General features: G+C 38.0%; 2 protein-coding genes across 3 annotated transcripts in view; one reads left to right on the top strand and one right to left on the bottom strand.

Moving 5' to 3' along the window:
- The first annotated feature begins 1,512 nt into the window (after window positions 1-1,512).
- Window positions 1,513-11,615, top strand: LOC139465682 (CD63 antigen-like). The gene is made up of 7 exons (XM_071247458.1): window positions 1,513-1,849; window positions 5,708-5,896; window positions 6,944-7,018; window positions 8,351-8,446; window positions 9,346-9,483; window positions 10,013-10,096; window positions 10,585-11,615. The coding sequence occupies exons 1-7, from the start codon at window positions 1,790-1,792 to the stop codon at window positions 10,648-10,650; spliced, it is 708 nt and encodes a 235-aa protein (XP_071103559.1). The 5' UTR covers window positions 1,513-1,789; the 3' UTR covers window positions 10,651-11,615.
- A 1,764-nt stretch (window positions 11,616-13,379) lies between these two features.
- The window catches only part of LOC139465678 (outer dynein arm-docking complex subunit 2-like), a 129,728-nt gene continuing 122,421 nt past the window's right edge, over window positions 13,380-20,686 (bottom strand). For both annotated transcript variants that reach the window (XM_071247451.1, XM_071247450.1), the window contains exons 19-20: window positions 15,217-15,438; window positions 13,380-13,883 (exon numbers count right to left, since the gene is read on the bottom strand). In XM_071247451.1, coding sequence (XP_071103552.1) covers window positions 13,770-13,883; window positions 15,217-15,438 — 336 coding nt within the window. In that variant the 3' untranslated portion in view covers window positions 13,380-13,769. The remainder of the gene's footprint in view (window positions 13,884-15,216; window positions 15,439-20,686) is intronic.

Here is a 20,686-nt window from a genome sequence, read left to right as displayed (position 1 = left end):
TTTATGCGTATTTTAGGAAATGCGTTGTTTGATTTCCGCGACATATTAAGAAATTTGACTGTATTTTACTCACCCGGATGTGATATATGTAATGTATTACTTGTTCTGATGTGTCAGGAAGTTTCACTCTAATCAAAAGTATATAAAGCCCGCATTCAATAAACGTGGTCAGTTTTGCATTGCTTAGCGGTTCGTGAATCGACCTCTTCCCGTGTCTGCACTGGGGAAAGTGTCAGAAAGCTGTCACTAAATCTGTAGCATACAAGAGTCGAACACTGGGCATAGACGGACTCGCCAAAAGTGATAAACATATCCAATTCATGGTCTGACCCGTGAAGATCCGGGGAAGAATAGGTATTTAGCAACCCATGCTTGCCGCAAAAGGCGACTTCGCTTGTCGCTAGAGGCGACTAATGAGATCGGGTGATCAGGCTCGCTAACTTGGTTGATGCATGTCATCGTATGCAAATTGATCGATGTTCGTAAAGGAAATCTCTGGATTGTCTTGTCCAGACTCGAATATTTACAGACCGCCGTCACACATGATACCCATGTCGGGTCTTCGTCGTGACGAGCGAACGCTTTGACCACTAGGCTACCTGACCCTTTTAATAACAGAACTTTTATATGTAATGCACAAAGGTGTCAGTTGTAGCTTGCTCGAGAAAAGGTCTATTGCTATTCGTTACGTGAGCAGATTTCACGTCGACTATGAAAAAAAATGTTTCCTGCTAATACATAATGTACAGAGTCCATGGAGGAAAACGCTCTGATAAAGATCGCGAGTCCACGGCCTGTGACGTCACTGGTCCCGTTGATATGACATAGTGATACAAATAGAATTCTATAGTGCTGAAAGACATAGTGGTAATCCATGTGGTGTGTGTGTGTGTGTGTGTGTGTGTGAGTAATAGGTTATAAATAGAGCTAGGTATAGTTGGAACGTGATAAATCAAATCACATGTATGTCATTATCATGAAGGGTGTGATGAAGGAACGAATTAATTGACGAATGAAATATATTACGGTCGAAGGCGCAGATATATTCCCCAGGTGCAAAGTAAATATTCAGTATCATTCACAACTCATAAATATATATATATATATATATATATATATATATATATATATATACATGTATCACCTAAACCAGAGATTCACATGCCGAGTCTCATGAGTATTCATGACTAAAACTGTTTAGTAATACATCATTATTACATATAGATATTATATAACACACACACACACACACACACAAACATCTTTACATATGTGTTCATTGTAAACACTCATTCACACATAAGTATCTTACGTGCACAGTAGTTTAAGTAATAGCTGACTTTAAAAAAAGCACAATTGTCATCAATCATTTCCAAATCATCCCACCTTCCTCATATTCAATTAAAGTCTATGTCGTAATACAGTGACCACACACAATCACTTCGCTCATGTGACTGTGACACAGGGAGTGTGACGTGCGGACCACGTGAGCATTTCATTATTTATAAGGTCTCACATTTTCCCTATTTCACCCAGTCTGAAGTTGAGAAACATCATCGCACTTGTGTATATTTCAGTAAAATCATTTCGGATTAATTGTCACTGCACAAATAGCGCCAAACAGACCGACTCGTGAAGAACTCATTTTCCAGGCTATCCCGGAATTACTTTGTCTGCGCGGAGGAATATATTGAGGCAGTCAGGTGCTTGGTGGCGCGAGGTACAGAGAACGTAAGGCAGGAGAAGCCTTGTTTTATTTTATAGACGGGAAAAACATCAAAGTCCAAACATGGAGGGTGGAATGAAAATAGTGAAAGTTCTTCTTATGGTGTTCAACATCATTTTTGTGGTAAGTTCAACAAATATATTATTAAAGACTCGAATATGTTTGATGAAGCCCGTAGAAGAATTCGCACTAATCGCAGTTACCAATAGCACTGTTTACATCATGATATGGCCTTGGACGTTTTAAATAGACATTTCTCATTTCAATTTGAAATGAAGGTTGTAAGTTATTATGTTTCAAATGTGTTGGCTTTACAGTTTCAATGATACGCCAAATTTTTGAAGTGCAAATAAGCATGGGGTTGACCCTTGACCGGTAAAAATATTTCGATTTTATTTGACAGCTGGAAATTTTATCGCCAGATTTTAATGCATACTATTTCGGAGCTGACAGATTTTAGTGACAGCTTTCTAAGTGAGTTTAAGGAAACATTATACGACACAATATTCGACAGACAATCTGTAATGCCGAGGATCTAAACTGTTGTGATGTGGCAAGTGAGGGTGTCGACGCGGTGGGCGAATCAACACAAAATGAGTTTTGAGAGCGCTGGAATGAATCATGTTTAGAAAGGATCAATTTAAATCTAAAACTTCGTTTATCATCAGCTTTGTATGGTGAAGCCTAACAGGAAGATTAGTAGCGCCAGCAATAATATCAACTGATGTTTCGCGTTTTTGATAACAAGTTCACACATGTAATCTGAAATGTAATACATTCGTTTCATGTAAAACCATACAAGGAAGTGGCACATACCTAAAGGGCTCATGTTAAATTGGTTCCGTTTGTGTTGAGCTGAATTCAGGATTTAGCTGTGTGCAATGGTATCATTATTGTCCTTGCTCTTTAATTTTTGGGGTAGGTGAAGGTTTCAAAAGAAACTTAGATCTACATGTAAAATGTTTGTGTAACTGCAAAAGAGCTGTTCACAATGTGATCGACACTTAAATTAATGTATCCTCGTGTTAAGGTTTACAAGCCCCAAAGAAGTATTTCTAATTATATATATAGTAACAATCCCAATTCACTAAAATGAAGTTATGAAGAACATGTTTTTCTGTTAATCCTTGGATGGTCAAATGACCATGTCTTATTAATTTTTCTGAATAGGTCTTGCCTTGTGAAACTAGTTGATCAGGTGCCATCTTGTTACGTCACATGATTTTGAGCCCCTCAATTAATCAAGTTAAAATGGATGCACAACATGATCAGTCACATGACATTACATACAGGAAATTTACAAACAGCAACTGATACATCATCGGTGCAGTTCTGATACCAAATAAAATATCAGATCAAGTTTGATTAAAATGTGCATTTAAAAGTAAGTTTTGAGGTATGTTTTCTTTACTCATTGAATATCTTACCTCATGTAGCTTAATTTGCAACAAATTCAGTGGTAAGTGGCAAACACAGTGTCTCAACTGCGCTTTGAAGGGTCCACCTTGATAACAATTAATCGTGTAGTCACATTTTGTTTTGGGGCTTGAAAAGGCGAGACTCAAATGCATGCGACATGGGGATACTTCTAGTTTCATAACTATGTCCCAGAAGTGGCACTGGTACATGATACTGCTGTAACTGTATAATTCTTGTCCTAGCTATTGAGTTTTCAAGGTCATTGGTGGGTGAAAGTTTACGGAGAAACAGGATATTTTACATGTAATGAGTAAGGTTATGAGCTTTTAACAGTCTGTTGTATAATAATGCCAGCATGGTTGTGAGCAATAATTTGCAAAACCTATTCTGTTAGACCTTTTGCGGCATTTAACAACAATCATACTATATGTACATATCCAGTTGTGTACATCTAAGTCGTACGTGTTTGTTGTTTTACACCGCACTCGGCAATATTCCAGCTATATGACAGCAGTCTGTAAATAATCGAGTCTGGACCAAAGAATCCATTGATTAGGATCATGAGCATTGAACAATGCAATTGGGATCGATGACATGCACAGCGTTAGAAATTGGCACTAGTCCTGTAGTCCTTGCCAAACTGCCCAATAGTTAAGGTATCATAAGGACTAGTCGAATTTTGCCCTTTTTAAGAGTTTTGCCATATGTTGTCATTATAAGGACTAGTGGATCAAACCTGTTAGTTTCTACCACTGCATGCATCAACCAAGTCAGCGATCATGATCACCCAAACTCATTTGTTGCCTCTTGCGACAAGCATAGTCACCTTGCTGTTGCTGGAGACCTATTCTACCCAGGATCTTCTTGGGTCAAGTTGCACATGTGGAAGAGATGTAATCCAATACCAAAATTGCTAAAAACAAACATTATATGTCATCTTATCACCTGGGTCATACATTAAGTACTGAACCAGCTAGACTGATAAGAGGCCACTTCGTGGTTATGTCAAATTTCATGTCATTTTCTAAGATAACACTTGTTTCAGAGTGAATTAAACAGTAACAGACTGGTTCAGTGTATTTTTGTCAAGGAAGCTAATTAGCTCCAAATAAAATCTATTGAAAGTAATACAAAGGAACAAGTTTGAACCAGTTGACTGTTATCTTCTCATTTGGTTTTACACTGGCTTATTGGTTCTTGAACTTTCCTGGTTGGCCCAGACGCAGCGATTCGCTGTGCAGAGTTGCGTCACTAGGGCACGCCCCAAACCTATGATTGTGGGTTCGAATCCAAGTTTGTCAGCACCATACCTGTGCCCGTGGGTTTCACCGAAGTGGTAAACGTCTGAGACCTGCATCACTTCAGGCTTTCCTCCCACATTACGCAATCGGTGGCGAATCAACACAATCAGCCTGGTTAAATTTGTATTATGTTAACCTTACCCGTTCATGTAATTGGACTAATCTTGTCTGTAGTACAAACATTAAACCTATGCAGTTTCACAGCATTACCAGGTCAGAGCATAATCACCGACTACACATCTCCCCGTATGTAAATCATGAAATGCTAAATACTTATTTTATAAACCAGGTTCTTAACCATGTTAATGTAATAAATTTAATAGTATTAAATGAATGTTATGAAATGCTATCAATTAAATGTTACAATGTAATCACTGCAAATACAAGTCAATTTATGTGTTTTGTTTCGTTTTATCCAAGATGGCGGATGTTTCCGAACGAACAACGTATATAGCAAACTGAATTCTCCAGTCCCTTGTAGTTCATTATATCCATGTTCTGCTGTAACTTAGTAGAAATCATATTTATTGATAATAATATTTGTTATGTGAAGTCATATGAATAAAATGCTTAATGGACAGTATGAGGAAACGAGAGCTGATTGGCGTATTAAAATATCAGTCTCTTGAAAAAAGGGGACAAACTTGTCACTATTTGTCTGGCAGATGCCAGAATCAAAGATATCTCAAAAGTATTTATTCTTGTTGGCAAACTTAAATTCCAAAGGGCATATCTAAACATATTTGAGTGTTTGCGGCATGCTTGAAAGAAAATAGATTCAGTTCCTGTCGTGTATTAATATGATGGCGGTCTGTAAATTATGGAGCCTGGACCAGACAATCCAGTGATTGATATCATGAGCATCGATCCATGCAATTGGGATATGATGACATGCATCAACCAAGGTAGTAAGCTTGTCCACCCATTCTCGTTAGTCGGTTTTTACGACAAGCATAGTCACCCCTGCTTTAGACCTGTTATGACCGCGATCTTCACGTGGCTGTACATGAGTAAACTCGACAAACACATTGAACATGATAAATGCATACAACAACATTCAATAACCGTTGCAATCCACATATTGAAAACTGCTTGTTATCCATGTCATGGTGAAATGACATCCTTCGAGATTAAAGATGGATTAAAATTTATTATCGTTGGTACAGTTAGATCCCTACGCACACACCTGAACATCTTTGTGATTGCCCCGTTGGGCACCGAAAAAAAACCACATTTCTGTCACTGCGTTTTTTTATTTCAGATTGTTGGTTGTGCGCTGATTGGTGTCGGTGCTTACGTCCAGACACAGTTGACGGATGTGGCCTCCATTTTCGGCAGTGAATATAATGGACCTGGTATTCTGCTCATATTTGTTGGTGTTATAATCTTCCTCATTGCTGCCTTCGGATGTCTGGGAGCATGCAGGGAAAACCACTGTTGTATTATGACGGTAAGTATGACACTGACATGGGCTTCTATGCTGAGGACTGTACAGGGTGGCTCAATGGGAAGGGTGATCATCTGCTCCCTCAAAAGTAAAACATGATAGACAGGGGATCCTTGTCATCACCCTCATCTTGTGAAATGGGGCATTTAGGGAACTTTATAGTCTGTCTTACAGACCCTGATACAAATATATATCAAATATAGCCCATGCAAGTCCATAATGTTTGGCAAGTCTAGATCACTGCAGTATCTGAAAATGAAGAGTCACTGGTCTCCTTTTTATTATATTTTTATTAAGATAACTGAACAGCTGTTTTTTTAATGTAAGATATGTTCATTTCAGAGACTAGATGTTAGTCTAGGAACTTGAATACAAGTACGATAGTATCAGTGGGTGTGGGAGAATGAGGAGGTATATTGAGGTCAGGAAGGGAGGATCATATGCACATGCAAAATTATTCCATGTCCTTGTGATCTTCTTAGTGGTAAGAAGTGTTAGGGATCCTAATTTCAAATACAATAGCGGCACCCACAAGGACCTCATAATTTCTAACAATGTAACATTAACATGTGATATTATAAGAAGAACTGAAATGGTTGAACATTCAGACTGATTAAACCTAAGTGTCAAGGGACCCACATTCCTAGAAGTTCTGGATCAGGAATTAGACATGCAGGATAGAGGATCTAAATTGCTCAGAATATAGACATTATAGAGGTCGTGTTATTTCAGGGATGGGCGACAAGGTCTCGGGCTAATCTTTCAAACTGCTTTGTTTGATTGTCTAGCTTAGCTTAGAATGTATATCTTGTTTAGGTTATTCATTTCCTGTTACCATGGTTACATGCATATAATTCATAGTCTGTGATAAACAAATAATTGATTTCTGTGACCGAGGTGATTTAAGTGCCCAGGGTCCAAGTGATGTAAAAAAAAAAAGGAGAAATTTTTGTGTGATGTCAGTATACAGGCACTATGATCCTGAGAGATGGTGTCTAATTGTCTGTGAATGTAGTGATGGTTGTAAAAAGCTGTTTGTTTGTCTTTCAGTTTGCTGGTCTCTTAGTAGTTATTTTCATCCTTGAGATTGGCGGAGGAATTGCTGGATTCGTTCTCCGAGACCAGGTATGTCAGAATACATGGGATGTTCAAGATTGTCATAATGTGACCCTATCAGATTGGAGATTTGATAAACCTGACAATTTTAACTTTTTGAAAAATCAAATGTCTGAGAGGTATCTGGTATCATCTCACATGTTGTGAGAGAAAAACGCATTGGCTGAACTCAATTGTTAAAACAACCTCCTTTAATTTAAAAAACCCAAATTGATGAAAGTGAAATACGAAATTGTGTGTGTAATTTGACCAAGTTCATAAACAGTTTGGTATATCAAAGTAGACCAAATTTATGGATAACAGCTTCTTTATTTTACAGTAATAGCATCATTTAGGTATAGATCCTTATACTCTTGTTGTCGCTAATAATATGACTGAAAACAGTATGAGGATATTTATGGAAACATTGCTGTTACGGTATAATGAAAGAAGTTCTCCATAAACTGTCTAATTTGTTATCCATCAGCTTCTAAGAACTGCCTATCAGACAATTCAGTTTCGTATATGTGGGTTAAAAGCTTATACTGAAAGCCTCTACTAGCAATGCCCTTGGACTATGTTATGGTTATTTCTTAAATATGAAATCAGGCAAGAGCATATGAAAAGCTTGATAAGTTTCATATTTGTAATAAAATTAAACTCACATGGATATGCAGTATCTTATCTACTTGATGTTAATGTGCTTCAGGTTGAATGATTAGCAAGATTGTAACATGTTTTTTGGGTTACCCTTGCTGATGTTTTACTTGATAAAATGATTATCAAAGATGTGCCCCCAGTTGGGTTTCTGGATCCTCAGCAACCTATACTAGTTGTACTTTATGTCTGAAATACTGCCGACGTGTCTTTATATGTTAACTCGCTTGTGCAGGTTGTATGAAGCGACCAAATGATTGATAGCAAGTCATCGTACCCTGACGGTGTGAATTGTGGCTCACAACATCAATCACTGGATTGTCTGGTCCAGAGTTGATTATTTATAGTCCACCGTCATATGGTGTATTGCTGCGTGCAGTTTTCAACATAGAAAGGCCAAACATAGGTGCTTACCTGAGACATGTATGCTGTTAGAGGGTTCCCACACATACCCCATGTCAGGAAAGATCAAGAGCAGATGTCCAGGAATGTTGTTATAGTCACAGAAATACTGCGTTTTCATTTAAAAAACTGAATTTTCAAACCTCGAATGTTTCTGAACTATTAGTATTGGCAATACTCGGTATGATGGAGAGAAAATATTACACTTGCATAAGGTTCACATGCTTAGCACAATATACGATTCAGTGTTTTACTACATCTGAGATTGAAATGCAGCAGTGTCAGTGAGTGGTTTTGTTTCAGATTGAATCTACAGCAGTCGAAAAGATGGAAAAAGCTCAAGCCCAGTTCAACACATCGAAGGACGTGCAGGACGGATGGAAGTTCATCCAGCAGTCTGTAAGATGTGTTTTATTCATCTTTGACCAATGGACCTGTGAAGATCCGGGGTAGAATAGGTCTTCAGCAACCCATGCTTGTCGTAAAAGACGACTAACGGGATCTGGTGGTCAGTCTTGCTGACTTGGTTGATACATGTCATCTGTCCCAATTGCGTGGATCGATGTTCATGATGTCAATCACTGGATTGTCTGGTCCATACTCGTTTACTTACAGACCGCCACAGCTGGAATATTGCTGGGTGTGGCGTTAAACAGCAAACCAACCAACCAATCTTTGGTGTGTGTATTTGGATGTGCAAGTGGAGCTATTCTGACCATGAAATAAGTTAGGATTCTTTTGAAGGTTCTTGAATCCAGACATACTTTGGTCTGCTTAAAGCCTCCACAATTTATTCATTGCATTTAAAAAGCCTCAGAATTGATGGATAAACGAAGCACAGATTGTGGGATATCATGGAATTATGCTGTGTAAAACCCAACTGAACTTGCTCTTTCCATCAGTGTAATTCAGCGTTTATCTTAGTTAGTCCATACTTTTGCTATTAATGATGCAAGTGTTATCTGGCAGGGTTTTACCGGAAGCAGAATATTGCATCCTGTAGAAAAACAATTTGTAAATGAACATAAATAATTTATATTGAGGCACCATGTCAATCCTTAAATACCTCTCTCTACATGTGTTATTTATGTATTTATTCTTCTGTGACTGTATCCGAAAATATTGATATGCCAGAATTGAATTCGATACATGTATTGCCGATTGCCATATTGTAATATACTGGCATGCCAGTTATTTTGCAATACCCTCCAATACCTTGACTCCCATGGTCTGGAATGTAGATAGACGTTGGTAAGTCTCCGTATCTTTAGTTGTCATGACAATACTATTTGTTTCAGTTCAAATGCTGTGGAGCAGACAACTACACTAGCTGGCACGAGTACTTAACTAAGCCACCAGAGTCATGTTGCAAGAGCATTGGCTCCACAGCGTGTGCGTCTCGGTCGTTCAACAGTACGGATGCCATTTACACTAAAGTAAGTCTTGCCAATATAACAGAGCTTTATTAAACTTGCAGTCGATGAGGGACTACCAGAACGATTAATTTTGAGTTTATTTTACTATGTGAACCATTGTTATATGATGTAAAGCCATTAATTAATTTCGTAATTTTATTCCTGCTTGACTCACTACCATGCTTGTCGTAAAAGTGACTAACGGGATCGGGTGGTCAGACTCGTTGACTTAGTTGATGCATGTCATCGATCCCAATTGCGTGGATCGATGCTCATGATTTCAATCACCGGATTGTCTGGTCCAGACCGTATGATTTACAGACATATATATAGCTGTCATATAGCTGGAATATTGCCAAGTGCGGCGTAAAACAACAAACAAAAAATAAAGAAAGCAAATCCAATTGTTTTTTTGTGGCTTGTCAGCAGTCTGACATTCCCAACATATTGAGCTGCCAAGTGTAGAATGATGCAGCCCTAATCCTTGTATTTCAGACTTCGTGACTTGTAACTGCCACCATTGTTAAACTTTGTTTGCTTCTCTTTTCAGTCATGCAAAAAGGGAATCGTTGACTGGCTGAAGCAGAATGTGATCTTGCTCGGTGGCATTGGGATTGGACTTGCCTTTGTTCAGGTAATTTGTGACAAAAACTTTTTTCCCTTCAAAATTCCACAAACCAAACCGTAGTGTCGCATAGAGCCATCTTTCAGCACTAGCCCTCATCCTGTTGTGACTGAGAAAAATGTCACCTCAATTTAAGAAAAATACAGCTTCATGATCAGTGAGAGCAGCTGCTTTAGGGCAAAGAAGCTTGGTGTATTAAATGTATTAATAATTTAGGATCACTTTGTTGACAGCAAAGGAAAGAGTGTTATGTTTGCGATGAAAACAGTTCCATGGGTATAATTGGTAAGATTGGCCTACAATAAGAAAGGTATCAGGATGTAGACAGAAGTCTAAACAATTTTGCCTTAGCAGATGCCTAAAGTTAAATGACTGTTTTAATGACTGAGGTTTGATTCCCTCATACAAAAACCCATCTAATCAAGTTGTCACACCCAGATTCCGCCTGCAACAAACTATCACAGCACCTGAAATTTAATGATGCAATTTTGTTTCAGGTTTTCGGAATCTGTTTGGCTTGCTGTCTAGGAAAGGCTATCAAGAAGGAGTACGAGGTGGTGTAAGATGTCACGATCAAGTTGTTCAAGTTGCTGTGGCAAAGATTTGGGTTGTAGCAGACTGTGACATCTGAATATTTTTCTAACATTGCTCCATCTTGTGAGAGAATCCAAGGAAAGAGGATTCCTGGCTTGATTCCTGAGACAGCATTTTGTGACCAGCAAAAAATCCCATTTTCATCTTGTAATTGTCTGCTGTATGTTAATTACTGACTAAACGTTTCTGTGTAGTTTAGATCTTGCTGTCTGTTTATACTGTACATAATGTCATCTACCGACTTAACTTGGCTAAGATGAGATGTTTTCGCGAAAATCATGTTAACATTCTCAAATCCTGCAGACGTTTGGAAAGTGTGACAAAAACTATGGGATCTGAACTATCTAATTTATTAAAAATTCTCATCACATGTTAGTCACGTTATGCGATTAACGCTCAAATAAACTTCATTTAAGAGTTTATATGAATTTCTTCGATTGCTGCATCTATTTTTATGGGACAACTGCAGCACGTCCTGGTTTTTCAAAGTTGAAGTAGCAATCTTGTTAAAGTTGTTATCATATAACCTTGCAATAACAGATCACTTTTAAGTGACGGGACAATGATTGAGAAAAAATCCTGAAAATGAACCAACTCAGTAGGGCGTATGAACTAGTCATTGTTGTGGATTGATCACACTATATATATCTCCTTGATCTCTCAATTCCCCTGTCATGTTGACCACCTGGTAATACTTTCAATCTAATCTGTGGTTTCAAGGTTTGCTTCATTGTTATTCATGGTTAATTTTTATATAATCCATGTTTTCCAGCAATTCAATATAGATTTGTATATTTCTCTGGTTCATTGTCTTAGTTACCGTCTCCAAATTCTATTTTGTGTATACTCATTCTGTACAAATGTCACTTGGTAGGGTTTTTTTTCTCGCTCATAAAAAAATGTATAATGTTGAAATAAAAAATCTTTATGTTAATTGTGTTTTGATGTGATGAGGAAACTACAGAACAGTCAATGGATCTATCTTGATATGGCTGGCAGTGTTAGGACAGGGTCATCATATCATAGTGCTTGTCACAACTGTTTGCCCTTCAAGCTAACACACTGAAAGTTTTATCACTAGATGGATCCAAACAAAGCACTAGAGTAACTGGTGAAATAGGTTTACTGTGTAACTTGTCGGGTTTACAATATTGAGCTGAAGGTGTAGATATTAATGGTAACTTGTATCTGACAAAGTAGACACCTACTATAGATCCTTAAACCATTGTCAAGCAAGACTTGACAGTAAATAAATTATCCACAAATGTGTCTACTTTGTCAAGTAATGCCTATGAGACAATTCAGCTTGTATCAGTGTTCATTGCATCTTGTAGCTGTGTGAAAACAATGAGTTCATTTCAAAAGAAAACATCCAAATATCACATCTGATGGTTCAGCGTCGGAATCAAGAATTGAAGAATATCACTGTTTGTGGGATGGGAGTCCAAAGTGTTGCAGTTCGTAGAAATTTACTATAATTAGAATCCAATCCTTTACTCAGCATACCCATCATCTTCCCGAGGCACCCTTGCTACATCAAGCCCACTTTGCTAATTATGATTGATTTGACTATCAACATGTGCAATAGTCCAGAGAACATTTAACAAAATCAACATCCAAGACTGGTACAGCTTCATATGAAAGCGATTTACCTCTGTCTGTTTACATGAATATCTTTTTCATCGTTTGACCGACTAGGTAGTCACCATCTTTGTGTCTTGTTAATTTGTTTTTTATCACTGCACTCAGCAAAATACCAGCTATCTGTAAATAATAGTCTTGACCAGGCAATGCAGTCATTGACATGAGCATCAATCCACGCAATTGGGATGCAATGACATGCATCAGCCAAGTCGCCCAATCCTGTTAGTTGCCCCTCGCGACAAGCATGGTCATTTTTTATGGCAAGCATGGATTGCTGAAGACCTATTCTAACCCGGATTTTCAGACCCGCCATCTTTGTGAAGCTGTACGAGATAAGAACAGCAATCAGATTCGATGTCGCGTTTTAATTACAAGGGGCACAACTCATGATCTACGCGAGGTGGCGCCAGGGTCGAGCCAAGAAAAGAAGACTTGATGTGGCAAGGGTAGAAACTAGGCTTTGATATAGGCTAGTGGACACGCTTGCCTTGGGAAGATGTATACCAATCTGTACAAATATTTCCCAACCCCTCAAAAGGTTGTCGGGTGAATGCCTGATCTAAATGACTCCATCAGATGTCAGCTTTTTAAAACAATTTGCCTTCATTTCTTTGTCACCTCAATTCAGAGAATTTCGATCACTGATTACCTTGTTTCCCCAATTGACTTGTTGGGTAAACACAAACACTGCACGCATGCTAATGTTATTGCAGTCATCATTTTGAGCCGGGAATCATCTCCGCCAAAATACACGGTGCCGGTATCCGAAATAGACCACGACCGGACTAACAATGTTTTGCCAGGACCGGAAATAAATGTCTGTTAAAGCACAGGCCCTGTGTTGTTGCTCACATATTTCTAGATCAATTAATATCGCAAGTGTCAGAAATGCACTATCCTATAATATGTAAAGATATAATAGGACAGTATATTTCTGACACTATATATAAATTGATCTGGAAATATTTAAGCAATGACTCCAGGGCCTGTGGTTTATACTTCACTGTTGTTGGATTTAGCTCTCTGGCAGTTCACATTACTCCCAACACAAAAAACATGTCAACAATTTATTAAAAACAGTGTACAAGATTTGCTATCACAGAGGGTAAATATAGTTTGAACTGCTGTTTATAACAATATATATATCACATACTGACACAAACATTTCCTCACTGGACGGAATGTAATGATAGATGAAATATTGAAAGGAGTAAGAATAACTTTAATTTCAAACAAGTAAAGTATCTGTTAATAACCTTTAAGTTAGTACATATGTTTACGAACTGAGTTGGTACAATTGTGATGTTTCTGTTTTAAGTGAGATCAATTTATTATTATTAAATCCATTGAGTAAAGTGGAGAAATGTATGGAAATGCCGGCTGTATAGAAGCTGTTGTGGTTACTCCAGCACTGAGATTGATCTTTGGCTGTGGTCCTTTCCTATTATGCATATTTGGCCTTTTCATTGGCAAGAGCCAGACGACGGATGTTCCCAACACATCCAGCTGCTGCTTCTTGCAAGTCTTCATCAGTGGCACCAACCATCTTCATCAAGGGCTAGATAAGAGAATTAGATAAAGAAATAAGTCAAGTTTGTACTTCTCCAACTACACTAGAGTTCACATTTTTTCTTCCAACTTCATGTACTCATATATACATATCATATCGAGTATTGCTAAAAGCTGTAGTCCACAGCCACAATTCCAGCTATGTCATGGTGGCTGGTAAATAACAGTTTGTACCAGGCAAACCAGTGATTAAATGCTTGATCAATGCACTATGCAATTCATCTTCCCGAGACAGAGTTAACTGACCTCAAAAGTCCAGTTTCCACCCTTGCCTAACTAGGCAGGAATTCCTGGGCTCGATCGTATTGACCAATCAGATTCCACCTCACTAATCACTTGCATTTGTTTCAAACAAAATGGTGGCTCCCAGTCAAGACGATCTGATCAATAATCAATATCTATATTGTGATATAACGTATCTTATATTGCGAAATGCATCAAATCACGTGAGCACCTTGATTAAAAACATGAAAAGATTTGGAAAATATCTGCTGACAAGTTGGCGGTGCACATATTTTGCAAATCATGCAATCGACCGAAATCTGCACGACAGTTTACGAACCTGATTTCGATTTTTGTTGCACGATTTTGATTGGACTATGCATAGACGTGTTAGTCCAGCCAAAATGTCACTCCATAATACCAGCCTAGTGGAAAGTGGACTTTTATAGTCATTTAACTCTCTTGCCTCAGGAAGATGTATGCCAATAGGGCATAATCACAAACTACCATCCTGTGGGAATGATGGGTAGAATAGGTTCCCAGCAACTTATGTTGGTTGAAAGAGTGGTCTTCATAGATTGGATGGTCAGAATCGGTGACTTGGCTGATGGCGTGACATCATACTCCGACAGCATGAACTGTTGCTTATGATATCAATCACTGGATTGTCTTGTCCAAATTTGTTTATTTGCAGGCCACTGTCATATTACTGGCATGGTAACAGCAATTACAAGCTTTTAACATCTTAAGGTAAAACACACTCAGGGATCAGAGATTCTCCAGAAATGGGCCTCCACCTGTGAACCACAGTTACCTTAACTTGGGTAAATAGTAATCTGTCAAGTCAGCCCCTGCCCCTTCCCAAAGGAATTCTTGGATAGATTTGGTTCTCAGCAAGCATGTTCGTCGTATCACGCAATGTGAGTTGGATTGGGTGGTCAGTCTAAGTACTTCATTGTGCCCTAACAGAGGGGAACTTAATTCACTACATCAGTCACTGGTTATTCTGGTCTAGGCTTGATTATTTACAGGTTGTTGTCAAATAGCTTGAATATTGGTGAGAGAACGTTAAAAAACCCCAAAGAAACAAGTGTACCAACCTGAACCACTCCGGCTTCATGCATTGTGATGCAGTTGTCTGGATTCTTGGATAGCTGGTAGAGTGCTCTAGCTGTTGACCTGTGGACGTTCTCGTCTTGTGACTTGAGGTACTTCACCAACGGCGCCACCGCCCCTTCCCGACCAAACGCTACACGATTATTGCCCCAGTTACAGCAGCGTGCTATTGCCTCCGCTAGGTGTCGCCGCAACTTGTCGTCAGTCTGAAATACACAAGACATGCATGTCAAACCAATAACCTGACATCTGCACTGACCATGCCAAGAGTTGTTCAATCAATAATCACACACTTAGTGCCTGAGATATCATAATTTGTCTCAAACAGAATGATACAAATGTACAAGAGCCCACTTTCTCAAAGCAATGTTGGTGCTAACACCATTGTAAATCCATGTTAAAGTATGATCTTACAATGGTAGTGGCACCAGGGCCCATTTGCACAAAGCGATGTTAGTGCTAAGATGATCTTAACTCCCATATTTGAACATAGGCTTACGATAATCTTAGCGCTAAGATGGCTTTGTGCGAGTGGGCTCTGGATTGCTTTGTTGGCCCAATGCTTGTGGTTGTTCATTAGCGTTATGGCTATTTTAAGTATCTGTTAAAATAGGGGATTGATACATGATGGTCTTAGAGCTAGGAATGCTTTGTGCACGTGGGCCAATGAGACTTGCGACTTCAACTCATCTGCTTGACTCAGCAATTATTTCTAGTGACCAAACAACAAACAGACAGTAAAATGGGGATTGAGTGGATAAAATGGGAGACAAGGTTACTTGTGCCTTTTTTTGTCATTGTACCAAAAATTGGCAAGGTTTGTTTCTAATGCAAACAACCATATCTGGTCCAAATGTGAATATCTTGTTTGATGTGGTGACCTGTGTAGATCTGGGTTAGAATTGGTCTAGGCTCGTTACTGCAGTAATACGCGTGTCTGCAGCAGAACACAGCACTACTAGCTTTACTAGCTCCATCAGCAGAATTTGCAGCATTCTTAAGAATTAAATACATTAAGAAAGCCAACAATGATAAATGTTGCTATTATATCAGCAGCTTCATGGCCATAACACCTTCATACTGATTATTAATGGCATATATCTCAATTACATGTATATACAAAAATATTCAAATCAGATTAATATTAATACTTATGGTTATAATGTAGCTGTCAGTAAATATTCATATGGTGCATTTGATCGAGACTAACAGCAATTGATTATTCATTTATGGTATTCTATAGGTTTCTTTTGTAGCTTATCATAGCTTTAACACTGAGCTGGAAATTGAGTCATTTTCATTTCATCTTTTGAAATTAACAGTACACGTGATGTCAAACACTCATTTGAAAATTCAATTATTTTGGTTAGTGTGTTATTGTGTACTTTCAACACGACTGTGCTTCAGGAAATAGTCATAATTTGAATTGGTCTAGGGTTCTATACCACAAACAAGTTACAAGATCTATGGTCACAGCTCTGTATAACAAAACATGAATGAGTGAGTGTTTGTTTTGTTTGTTGTTTAATGCCACACTCAGCAATATTCCAGCTATATGACGGCGGTCTGTAAATTATCGAGTCTGGACCAGACAACCCAGTGATGACGTCATCATATTCGAACAATATTCCAGCAATGTTATGGCAGGAAACCTGCTTCATATACTGTACCCATAAGTGGAACCGGATCCAGTCCTTTGCAGTGACGAGCCAATGCTTTAACCACTAAGCTACCCTACCACCCTTTACACATGCAGTCCTACCACCCTTTACACATGCAGTCAGTCCTTACTAGAAAAACATATTCAGCAATATCGCCCCAACTTCATCAGCACAATGACTCCATTCTGTGACTAATATTTCAGCCAGTGTAAAGAAAGAACTTCGCCCTGATCCATGACACCAGGAAATTAATTCTCAATTTATTGACAAAGCCCTCAAAACTTGCTATTAATGAATGATGAAAGACCTGACACCAGCAGTGACGGCCCCTCACCAGATGAGGCTGGACCAATGAGGATGGAGATGCTGATAGGTATTATGATTGGTAATGCTAAACTATCCAAATTATGCAGCTAACAACAGGTGGAAGGTAACATCTGGTGTATACTCATTAGAAATATTGGAAATATGTGGGCAGGTGAGACGATCAATAAGTCCTTGTTGACATTGAATTCAAAGCCAGGTACCAAACTTGCTGACCAAACACTTTTTGGGGGATACTAGCATTAACAAATACTGGATTAAAGGACTCGTATACATGACTGAGAAAATACTTGTCCTCATTTGCCTATCTCTGACAAGTAAAGCAACGGCTTGTATTGATAGCTTAATTTGAATTTGGTAAAAATACTGGTCCAGAAACAGTGGGTTAAATTAAAGCTACAATCAGAGGGCTCCTGTCATTACCCTAATGTGAGATCTTAAAGAAGTAGATTAAAATACTACAGAAGCAAACACGTATCCACCCCCTCTTCTTCTGACACTACATGTGAAGCCCATTTCTGGTGTCCCCCGCCGTGATATTGCTGAAATATTGCTAAAAGCGGCGTAAAACCATATTCACTCACTCACTGACACTACATGCTCAAAACAGGGAACACACAACATCCATGACGCTAAACTCACTGAAAACAGCAAAGCTGATTGTTATCTACAAAATGTAACCATTGTAAAAAGTCTAACAGAACATAAAATGATATGCTCCAAGAAACAATCTCTTTAGCCGAGGGAACCATCCCCTTAGCTTCATTAGCAAACTCTTCCTCTAATTAAACTGATTAGTATTGAATCCGCAACACTGACTTCCATTAGTTTCTTGAGGAATACTAAAAGAAAAACTGCAGGTACCCTTTGAGGTGGAAAATCGTGTAATTAAGAAAGAGAGCAAAGATTTCCGACCAAAGTGGAGCCTATAGATGCAGTGTTAGAAATTGGCACTAGTCCTGTAGTCCTTGCCAAACTGCCCAATAGTTAAGGGATCATAAGGACCAGTAGAAATTGGCCCATTTTAAGGGTTTTCCTATATGTTATCATTATAAGGACTCGTGGGCCAAAACTGTTAGTTTCTATCACTGTGGATGTCAAACATGATCACACAGTTATGATGTGTGTTGTAATCTGGTTAGGTGATAATGTTGAATTGGATCCAAATTCCAGAAATCTTTTGAGTATTATGGTGTATGAAATATTTTTCCGGAAAATACCACTTTAATTCTCGGTTCCTACAGACTAATAACCCACCCTATAGATTGTGTATTATGAAATATTCAAATGGTCGGATCTGTATATTCTATCCTGTTAAAAACGCTTCTTGCATCCAGTCTCAAGAAATATGGCACAACACTTGTCACATGTGGAAAGGTTATCCTTTATCCTTATTCAGCAATATTGAACCTCAAACTGTATAGGCAGCATTCAACATTCGAAATAAGGCCAATATTCCTATGAACAACCCACAGATCATTGATAACATACACTGCAATCCATGGCTACTATTCTCCTCCTAATGATTCTCTGCACTGTGTACATAGTGAGAGAACATTCACAGGATCAATCAACAAAATGTTTAGTTTTTACACACTTTCAAAATCAATACATACGGACTTACAATTCTCTTGAAATCTTTTTAAAAATCCAAATGATTGATTTTTCAAACATTGAAATTAATTTCAATGTTTTCATATCATATATCAATGTTTCATTGGAATACTGTTCTTGAAAAAAAATTGTGCTTATGTTTCGAGATATTGCAATAAGTTTATGTTGTAAGATAGTTTGGTTATGAATTCCATGGCTAGTGTTTATTTCCAAAGCCTTTGCAATGTGACCTACATGCTATTTACATGGAGGATACGTTAATAATTCATTCTTCATGGAAATTCAGGTCTATTTCAGTCGTACATTACACTAAGCAGATAAATAAGCTCCAGTGAATAAACATGCAATTGACACACCTAGCTACGGATAAACTCTATGCATCTGCAGTATACTGATTGAAATCTACAACAACAGACATCACTATCCACATGGAACATATGAAATAGATATAATGGTCACATTGTAAGAGGTCGTTCTTATATCTATTTAGATACGCTTTGTATACAACATTCTGCACAATGCATTCACATTCAGAATATCGGTTGTTCCGACCCCTGTTCACATACAATGATTATCAGTTTAGCAGGATTAATACTTTATTTCAACAATTGTTATGTGGTCTATTTTATCCCTGTCGACAAGTAAACAATTTCATGTAGCTTGTTGCCCTAGCAACAGTGGGAGCTGATGAAACAATGTCTGTGACTGTGAAAGGTCTAATTATAGTACTCTAATATAGCTGTATAAAGGATAATAGGATGCTATCTTACAATACAATGGTGAACTGCAACGGATACTGATGAGAATTTCTGGAATGAACTAGGCTCAAGTACATGACATTCTTGCATGGGATCCTTATTGCTGCACAATAAGCATTGTTCGAAATTAAGGGGGCAACCTAGGTTTTTATAATATTTCAATTGAAAGACCCCTAAATCTTTTACTTTTAACATTTTTAACTTCAAAGCATTGGTCTAATCTAAAAGTCTGTTTCCGAGGTGCTCTTGACCGTGCTGTGTCACCTTTTGTATTTTATTCTGCCATTTCCTGAAATATTGTGGCAGTACTCTAACATTGGAATCACACAAATCATTATTTTGCAGGTGCTTTTTAACACTTATTACAAAGAACACAGAGTCAAACACCTGTTTCGGAAGTTGAAGGGGCCTACATAAATACTTCAAGATATCCAAGGTTTGATACAACTGAAAATGATATGAATAAAAAAAGAATATGCAGGGACCAAGCTTTCACTTCGAGATAACCATAAGTTTAACACATCGTAGTTTGACAACAGTGTTTGACTGTATATACAATGTTGTCATAATATTGCCAGTGTGCTAAATTTGTGAATGAGTTGACTTGTTTAACAATATTTCAACTTCATAACAACATTTCAGCTAAATGTTACAAGAAAGCCCAAGATACCAACGACATGTTTGCCACATTATTGTTTGTTTGCCACATTATTGTTTGTTTGCTGTTTAACACTGCACTCAGCAAAATTCCAGTTATATGATGGTGGTCTGTAAATAATCGCGTGGACCAGACAATCAATCCACGCATTTGATACAACTGAAAATGATGTGAATAAAGAAGGAATATGGAAACTGAACTCGCCTGGTGGAAAAAACCCACTATATCAAAGCTATTCTCATAACACTGATCAAAACTTAATATTTAATGAACGTGGTATTCATTTCACCAAGCTGAAAGGCACATTCTTTTCAAATTTGGGATTGAGAGAAAAAAAAAAGATACTTATCAAGGAAAGAAATTATACACAATGAAAACTCCATAAGATTTCAGGGCTTCAAATCTGATTTAATCATGTTTTCCGACCAATCAGATTGCA

This window comes from Haliotis cracherodii, unplaced genomic scaffold, assembly GCF_022045235.1.
Source record: "Haliotis cracherodii isolate W230 unplaced genomic scaffold, xgHalCrac1.p SCAF_18, whole genome shotgun sequence".
In the NCBI taxonomy this organism is placed as follows: Eukaryota; Metazoa; Mollusca; class Gastropoda; order Lepetellida; family Haliotidae; genus Haliotis; species Haliotis cracherodii.
The sequence above is the reverse complement of the archived record's forward strand: the minus strand, read 5'-3'. Positions and strand labels throughout refer to the sequence as shown.